Below are 9,314 nucleotides of genomic sequence, written 5' to 3'. Positions count from 1 at the left end.
ACCTGGGACCCACAATTTAAGTGGAAACCTTATGTTAGTCTCTTTTCCATTACTCGACTAGTACTCACTCCTCAATCCATTGTTGATCTTCGTTACACAACACCTGTTGTTCTCTGCAAAACTCCATTGCAAAGTGAGTATTCGAGTTTAATCTCTACTAGGTGAGAAGGCAAGTGGTTCAAATTCAAGCCCGAGTTCTCTATTTCTTTGTTTAAGCATTGTGAAAATATCACCAAGCGAGGCTGATACTAGTGGGGCTGCAAATGCTTACATACATACATGTAAAGCCACGATCATTCAACTCATGTTACGACCCGTAATTTACCTACATCATTTACATGTGTTTCCTTCTTCCCCCCTCCCCCTTTTTCCATTTGTAAGATAGCATTTCAAAATTGACAGCCTTAGTTGCAACAGACAAATTGAAAGTGCATGAAAACAATCAGTCATCTTATGCTTTTCACAATTGAGAACAGTTGAAGATAGGTATGTCATTCCCCATAGCAGACACATTCTATGATTCAATGAAAAATTATTTTCCTATCAAATAAATGTACTTTAGTTAGTTCTCTTGCATTAATTACTGATAAAATTACTAGACATAACTGGATAAGGCTCATTACCTTCAATAAGATTGTTTGGATGGAGCTCTAACTAATAAGCAGCGTAAGTCATAATATGGTGCGGGTTTGGTGAGGGTTAGATGTAAGTAATACTAAAACCCCCACGAACAATTAGATCTATTTCCATGCCAAGAACCTGTGACTGAGCCTGACCACTAGCTCACAAGATAGCAATCCTGCCGTTGCACCAAGGTTCACAAAAAGAAAGCTAGACTACATAATGGCTACAACATAAATACTAAGGTTTTGTTTCCATTAATGAAAATATTCTAATTTATCGATGGCTAGACTACATAATGGCTGCAACAAAAATGCTTGCAAATTTTATTTTTCAAATCAAAATAAACTATCTTACATAACAAGGTGACAAAAAAAAACCCTGAAAATTTCTGAAAAATGCTATTCAAGGTACAAAGGCTTTGTTATGAAGCAGATTATATGTTTCAAGTTTTCCTTAATTTTTCTATCTATTATTTCTCAATTTAAGTCCTGATTAGATTTTGTAATAAATCTCTTCAGAATCAAATTTAAATAAAATCTGAATCAAGATTAAATATTAGATAATAGGCTGTTTATTGCTTTCTGACTTTTTTTTTTTCCCGATAGCAGCAGATTTAGTTTCCCCTTTGGGACTTAATCTGTCTGTATTTTTCAATATGAATAAGAGAAGCAATATATTTCCTTCTCTGCTCTATTATGGTATCAGAGCTTCGGCTCTGAACCTTGCTTTCTCCAATGGTGAAATTGGCAATGCCTGGTGCCAATTCATTATCTTCAACAAATGCAAGTGAAACTGACCCCACCTCCAAAGAATGATTTCACAGACCTGCAAACTGGAGGCTCTGACACAGATCAAAAACCCAGAAGAAATTTATTAGCAAAGAGAATGCATTCCAAACCACCTTTGAAGATACCAAAGAGTCAACATCTACAACTAAGACAACTATTTTCACAAAGGAACAATTGGTGCACATGTATAAACCCATTTTCCCCAAAATGAAAGTTAATCCCTCTTGTTCGTTTGCCCAAAATAGCAATCAGTCAATTGCTATCCTTCTTAGTTCAGAAAAAATCTCAACCATTTTGGGCTGTTGATTCTGGTGCCACTGACCACATGACAAATTGTTCAAAATAATTTTCCTCTTATAAACCATGTGCAGGAAACATAAAAATCAAAGTTGCATATGGCTCCTATGCAATAGCTGAAATAGGACCAACACCTCTCTCTCCATCACCAACTATTAATAATGTCCTTGATGTGCCTAATTTGTCATGTAATTTACTTTTATCAGTATTCAGTTAAATTACACTTGATTTGAATTGTCGAGCAATGTTTAATTCCTCTAGTCCTAAGTTTCAGGAATTGAACTCAGAGAGGTTGATTGCCAATGCTAGAAAGATCAATAGACTCTACATATTTGAAGATGAAAGTGGCTCATTGTTATCAAATAGCGGCCATGGCGTATTATTGCAGTGGCAGAAATTCTCCAAACCATCATAGAAAAGCAGTGGTGTGGCTTATAGCATGGCAGCCGCAATGCTGGAAGCAGTTATTATTTTGAATTTGACATGCAGTGCATGAAGATGTGAGCACACTTGGAGTTTCTTTGAGAAAGTAAACATTACTATTTTTAATTTATTGTGATGGTCAAGCACTCAAGTCGAATAACCCTTTGCATGTATTTATTATAATGCAGATTCAATCAAAAAAGAGAAATAGGCTAGACCACACAAAGTTGCATGATTTGGTTTACATCAAATGCAACCAACTGCTCAAGCAAAGATATAGATTAAATTGACCCCATTGCACTCAATGACATTGATGAGTGTAATGAGTGGTTAGTGGGGGAGGTGGATCATCATAATGAAGATGCAGGGAATGAATTAGTTTTCGCTAATGATACCACGATGAATTGGGCAGTTGTTTATGAAGCTTTAGGAGTTGGAAAGCCTATAATCTATAATAGGAGGACAACAAGCTAAAAAAGAAAGGAGCCATCATGTAGTGGTGTTGTTATTAGAGGTAGCCAGGCCCAAACTCCTGAAAAAGGCCCAGCTGCAACTTCAACATCAATAAGGAAAAGGGAAAGAGAAAGTGGTTTAAATTGATGAAGAATTAAAATTTGAGAGCTCCGAGTCTGAGGACAATGAAAATTGTTAAATTTTAAGAAATCTAAAGGAGAAGAGGAAAGATGTCTTACTAGATGACAAGGAAAATGAAAATGATAGTGATTATGATGGGATTGAGGAAGAGGCAGAGGATTAGACATTATTTACCTTATGATTTGTGTTGATTTATGAACATTTTGTTGTTTGAAGTCTTGAACTTGATATTTTGTTATAAATGAAACGATGGAGAGAGAGACAAAAATGATGTTGTACAAGTTGTTGCACAACTTTTTGTTGTTGATGTAGCATTACTCTTTTCTAATTATGTGAAGTCTCGAACTTGGTGTTTTGTTGTCATTTTATAATATGTGAATTCTACCTTATTATTTGTTTTATGGCTGTTTTGTTATTTCTACATTGCAATTTTATTCTTTTTTACACATATATATATGTGTGTGTGTGTGTGTGTTATAATTTTATTTTGGCTGACATGCTTTCACCATATCCCACAACATCATCCACCATATTTTTGTGGCGGATTTTGGCTTGCCACTATAATCCATGATCTGCCATTGATAACACTCAACTGACTTGAGTGGACTAAATCAAAGCACATGCCTCAATCATACTCTTGTTTTAAGGATAGAGAAATTATGTTATTGCACTATATGCTAGGCCATCCAAGTTTCAACTATATGAAACATTTTTTTCCTAATTTAAAAAAATAAAAAATGTCTTCTTTGAGTAATGAAACTTGCCAATTGACTAAACATCATGGCTCCCCTTATTTGCCTCAACCTTTCAATGAGTCTGGCCCCTTCACCATCCATCATCCATAGTGATGTTTGGTTACCTAGTAGAAATTCTACCCCATCGGGTAAACAATGGTTCATCAACTTTATTGATGACCATGCTAGGTCGACTTGGGTGTACTTAATGAGGGAAAAATCTGGAGTGAAATCAAACTTTTAAACATTTTTTAAAATGATAACCACTCAATTGCAAAAAAAAAAAGAAGAAGAAGAAGAAGAAAAAAAAAAAGAAATCCTAACTTTTAGAAGTAAAAATGGAAAGGAATTTTTGAATAAAAATTTGAGCAATTTTTTCATTGAAAATGAATTTGTGCTTCAAAGAAAAATAAACACCTTTTGGAAGTAGCTTGAGCTTTCCCCTTCAAAATATGTTTCCTAAATACCTTTGGGGATAAACCCTTCCTAAGTTGCAGACTTGGACAGAATCTTGATGAGACAAAAGGCCTGACATTCTTTAATAACAATTTCACAACTGTATAGGTGCAAATCAATATAAATGAGTAAATGACCCAAAAGAGCTACCTGCAGAGCTTAGGTGCTTATTATTTGGCATCATAGTTGGTTGTGGATGTCACAGAAAGGGCTATCTATAGATGAGCTGACCAAAAAGACTAAGTAAAGCATCTTAGAGAGTATCATCTTCCAAGGCATCGGCTTTCAGGGGCAATGCTAAGTGCAACATCGAGGAGTTAGCTCATTTAGTTTTAAAAATAAAACCTAGAAACACCTCCCCTCACAGAAAATTTTGAATTACATACACCCTCTTATGTCTTATCATTTCAGTATGCAGATAAAACTTGTTAAGGTAAGCATAAATGATACAAATTTTAATCTCCTCAATAAATAGAATTGGAATTAATAAAATACCTCCCAGCATTTTAATTTCTATGTTAAAGATACTCCTAAATTTATTTTGGTAGAGAATATGCTCACCAAGTGGCAATATATCCAGTCAAATCCTGAAATGCATTATTTTAAAATATCAAATACTTAAAGTCCCAAATCACTCTATATCCATAAAAGATATGTTTGATCAAAGGTGATGTTTGTGTGACTAGGAAAATTTTTTAAAAAGGACTAAATTTTTCATCCATTGTCATTGTAAAACTATTTAATACTTTCATTCAATCATGTTGCCACTTGTTAAAAAAGCTTGACTGTAACAAAAGCTTTTGAAGAGGTGAAACTCTTAATTATGACTGATGAGAAAAAATATGATTCAACGATAGTGTACAGGTCAAAATTAATAAACTCACTACCCTGAGCTATGCTTAAAATACATTACTATCTCCTCTTATTTTTAAAATTACACTTTATCCCCCCCCCCCCTCCTTCCTTTAAAATGAATATGTATTATACTTCAATCCACTTTAATATAAACAAACTCTAAACAGTGGTGAACAATTATAATGAGCCTCTAAAAAGACATTTTTCCCTGTTCTACAACTTTTAGTTTCACCAATAACAAGTTTTTAACAATCTATTATTATTGATTTTAGATGAAATGAAGTTTTAACTATCAGTTTTGAAATATCATCCACAATCTTTATTTCATCTTATAAAGTTACAAAGTTGATAGATAGATGTTCAAAGCTCGTTCTCAATCTAATGAAGAATCATAGCAAAAGGGAAAGAAAATCCCTACAAAGCTCACTTATACTGAAGTGAACACATTCATATAAAGTTCCCAACTAATGAAAGCAACAAAAATAAAATGTACAGTCAATATATTTAACAAGAGATTTCCTTGAAAAATATGCACAGAAAAGACAACTTACCATTAATAGAAAATTAGAAAAAGAAAATGATGAACAAAAGTTTGATTAGTATAGATTAAGACAAATGAATCAAATTCAGAACATGGACACAAATGATTCTGCTCTAACAAGCTTAGGCCATTATAATTTTTGCTTGTCTGATGATAAACTTAAATTTTGACTTTACAATAAACAATTGTATTAAATTAGTCAATCATAAATAAAATATAAAGTAGCCTCTGAAAACATCATAAATTAGCAAGCAATTCAATTATTCAAATGAACACACTACAAAGTCATTTTCCATTTTCCTTTTTAAATGACCTCATAACTTAGATGTTGTGTTAAAATTCCATGCAGTGTGTGTTTGTTGAGAACCCTCCAGGGAATAAAGCTTGAATACAGCTTCATCTCAATATCCCATACTAATTGGTCTGAATGTATTACTTATTTTAATTTATGTATTTCCATTCTCAATAACATTAAACTAGAATCATTGGGAAGGACCTCAATTACAGGAAATGATATACAGAGAATTTAACTGTAGAATGTAACTGATAAAAGTAAAAATGAATTTATTGATAAAGGTGAGTGAATTGTGAATAGGAAGATACAATACAATGATGAGAAAGTTGCTGTGCATTCAAAGTCTACCTAGTATAGAACTAGAAGACTTCTAACTTTTATTTTCCATTCATTATACAAATTGTGATGGAAAACAAAAAAGTGTATCACTAGGTTTAAAAAGATAATCAAAACTATCATGCAAAGAATATGCACTGTTGCATCAAAATGTTCCCCTCAAAAAGACTAAGAAAAATGAATAAATAATGGTGTATGATTAGGTCAAAAAATTGTTTGAAATATCTTGACAAAGGATTGAGCTTCATCTGTATACCTCTAGCCTTGGAGTATAACATCACAGATATTTGAATCTTAACTGATAAATTGTGCATGATATAACGTGTGAAAACGTTAAAACAGTTGAAGTCTACCCATCTTAATCATCAAGGACACCATAGGCATCTTGAACCTGTAACAAATTAGAAAATGTATCAGGGCCACAAGAATATAGTAGTTATATAAGGCATTATGTATCTAAGGAGAAAGAGGGAGCATTCTTACCGAGAGTGTCAAAAAATATACATGATTCTGTCCGGAGAATTTACACCTCAAATGGCAAAACCCATTCAAATGCAGGGACATCTTTTACTCATTAGCCATGCGGGAATGCCAAAATGAGAATAACAAATAACCATTCCTTCATCCTAACATAGTAAGTTTATTCACCGCCTCCAATAACATTCTCAAGATGCTGAACTGCCCTCAATTTATAGTCTTTGTTTAGATGCTTCAATAGTGCACTATGTGTGCATGAATCAGGCTGAATTTCTCTATCTAGCATCTCCTTATACAACCTTAAAGCTTCCTGCCAACGGCCCAAGTTACAGTTCTCATTTATTAAAATAGTGTAAGTATACTTATTTGCAGAAATGCCCTTTGCTTGCATTTCTGCAAAAAAATTGTAGGCCTGTTCCATCTTTCTCATCTTGCAAAGCCCGTTGATTAAAGCATTGTAGGTGATCACATTAGGATACACACCCTTCTCATGCATCTCGAAGAAGTGCAAAATAGCAAGTTCCAACCTTCCCCTAATTGCATATGAATGAATCAAAACTGTGTAAGTGACAACCGAAGGACATATCCCTTTGCTCAACATCTCATAGAACACCACTCTAGCCTTCCTAAGATCCCCAGCCACCAAGTGAGCATGGATGATGCTAGTATATGTTACATGATCTGGAACAAGTCCATTGTAGAGCATTTTCTGCACAAGTTCGCTCGCTTCTTTCAAATTGCCCAACTTGTGGAGCCCATCAATGAAGACATTATACGTGATCAGATCAGGAGGAAAGCCTTTGGCTAGCATTTCTTCCTGCATACCAAAAGCCTTAGACGGGTCACCGAGCTTCAGCTCACCCACAATTCGAGTTATATACGCATAACGATCTGGCCGCAATCCTCTCCGCAGCATCTCATCAAATAACTCCTTAGCCATTGGCAAATTCCCCACATTGCAAAATCCTCTAACAAGAATGGTAAAAGTAAATACATCAGGACTAGGCCCATGTTCGATCATCTCATCCTTTAGCCGCCTAGCAACATCCAAGTCACCCAACCTACAAAGACCGTCAATTAGCGTGTTATACGTCACAACACTTGGCACAAGACTCCTGTACCGCAGCTCAACAAACAAGAGAAAAGCCTCCGCCATGTTTCCCAACCTGCTGTAACCATAAATCAGAGTGTTATACGAAATCAAATCCGGCACCACATTCTTGTCCACCATAACATCCAACAAGTTCCTAGCATCACTCACTCTCCCCCACTTGCAAAGGCCATAAATAATGGTATTGTAGGTCGCCACGGTCGGCACGGCGCCCCTACTCAACATCTCCTCCCCAAGGGAGGAGGCCTCATCAAGGAGCCCTTTCTGACAGTAGCCACGAATCAAGGGGTCATACGTGTAGGCCGAAACCTTGAGGCCCGACTTGAGCATCTCCTGAATCAACTCCTTAGCCTGCTCCAACTCCCCTTGGAGAGACAAACCATTGACCAAAACATTATAAGTGATGTCGTTTGGGGTACAACCCATGCTCTGCATCTGAAGCAAAAGCTGCATTGCTTGGTGAACCTCCCCCTGTTTACAAAAGGAATCCAAGACAGTATTAAAAGTAACAGTTGTGGGCCTTATGCCACACTCCACCATAACAGTATAAACCTCCCTCGCCACGTTGCTGCTATCCCTAAGCAACCTCAGAACCCTATTGCAATTCCTCACATCGGGCAACAAACCCTTACTAACCATCGTGTACAGCACAAACAAGCACTTCTCACGCATCGATTTCTTGGCGTAAATCCAAAGCAACAAATCGAGAAGCTTAACCGATACCTCGGAGGAAGAAACGCGGCCGTCAGCGAGAACGCCGACGACGGCGGCGTCCATTTTGACGGAGACGAGGCTCTCCATGAGGCAGTAGGCGGAGCGCATGAGGCCGTGGCGGGCCAGAATCTCGAGGATGACGGCGTAGGCCAATTCGGATCGCTTGAAGCCGGATTGGGCCTCGGCCCATCGGAAGAAGCGGAGGGCGAGCGCGGGGCGGTGGCGGACGGTGGTGAGGACGCGGACGAGCAGCTCCGGGTGGGCGGCGACCGAGGGGGTGTGGTGGCGAAGGGCGTGGTGAGTGGCGGAGGGGGAGGGGGAGGAGGAGGAGGAGGAGGAGAAGGAGAAGGGGAAGAGGAAGCGCGGTTTGAGTGTTGAGGGTCTGAGAGTGAAAGAGAGGGTCATTGAGTAGAGCTTTGTGGCGGCTACTACGGTGGCGGCGATGCCATCAACACTTACGTTTTCAGAGTTCCAATCACTCACTCACTCTCTCTGCAACCGCCCGCCGCAACCGCTCACTCCAACCTGGTTCGCTTCTTTTCATGTCTGCGCTCTTTTAATTTTTTTTTTTTTTTTTTTTTTTTAGATTTTCATCTCAATTCTCAAATCTCAAGTGAATAAATAAATAAACACGATTTTGTCCTAATTTTTAACATATTATTTTAAATTAATAATTTTAAGTTTAATTATTTGTTGTCATTCTAATTTACAAATATTATTATTCTTTTAATGATTTAAATTTTTTAATTTTCTCTTTAGGAGCGTATTTTATAATTTTTTTAATTTTAAACTTCTAAATTTAGATGTATATAAAAAAAATATACCTCTCATGTGAAAAGTAAAAATAAATGATGTTTATACAATAAATTTTATAACTAAGAGACAATAAAGAAATTATAAATATAATAAATGATTAAGTTAATGTAATACAATAAATTATAATGTATAAATTAATTTATTCATATTAAACGTGAATACAGTTTAAGTTATTTCTTAATGAAGCGTATTTAGAGATTCTTTTAATTTTATATAATTTAAAATTTATTTATTATATTAATTTATGAATTAA

The 9,314-nt window shown here is 36.0% G+C and overlaps 1 protein-coding gene across 2 annotated transcripts; it reads right to left on the bottom strand.

Moving 5' to 3' along the window:
• Positions 1-987: 987 nt before the first annotated feature.
• LOC109790443 (Pentatricopeptide repeat (PPR) superfamily protein) lies at positions 988-8,818 on the bottom strand. 2 transcript variants are annotated; one of them, XM_020349594.3, is made up of 3 exons: positions 6,427-8,818; positions 6,200-6,334; positions 988-1,465 (listed from the first exon to the last, which is right to left on the bottom strand). In XM_020349594.3, exon 1 carries the CDS (start codon positions 8,648-8,650, stop codon positions 6,584-6,586), a length of 2,067 nt encoding a protein of 688 aa, XP_020205183.1. In that variant the 5' UTR covers positions 8,651-8,818; the 3' UTR covers positions 988-1,465; positions 6,200-6,334; positions 6,427-6,583. The 2 variants fall into 2 exon arrangements, with proteins under 2 accessions (XP_020205183.1, XP_020205181.1); XM_020349592.3 differs by lacking the exon at positions 988-1,465 and having other exon boundaries at positions 5,857-6,334.
• Positions 8,819-9,314: the final 496 nt, after the last annotated feature.

This window comes from Cajanus cajan, chromosome 11 (assembly GCF_000230855.2).
Source record: "Cajanus cajan strain Asha chromosome 11, NIPB_CcT2T_4, whole genome shotgun sequence".
NCBI lineage: Eukaryota > Viridiplantae > Streptophyta > Magnoliopsida > Fabales > Fabaceae > Cajanus > Cajanus cajan.
The sequence above is the reverse complement of the archived record's forward strand: the minus strand, read 5'-3'. Positions and strand labels throughout refer to the sequence as shown.

Excerpts from the sequence above, each read along its gene's own strand:
- LOC109790443 (XM_020349594.3), bottom strand. The coding sequence starts at position 8,650 with ATGACCCTCTCTTTCACTCTCAGACCCTCAACACTCAAACCGCGCTTC.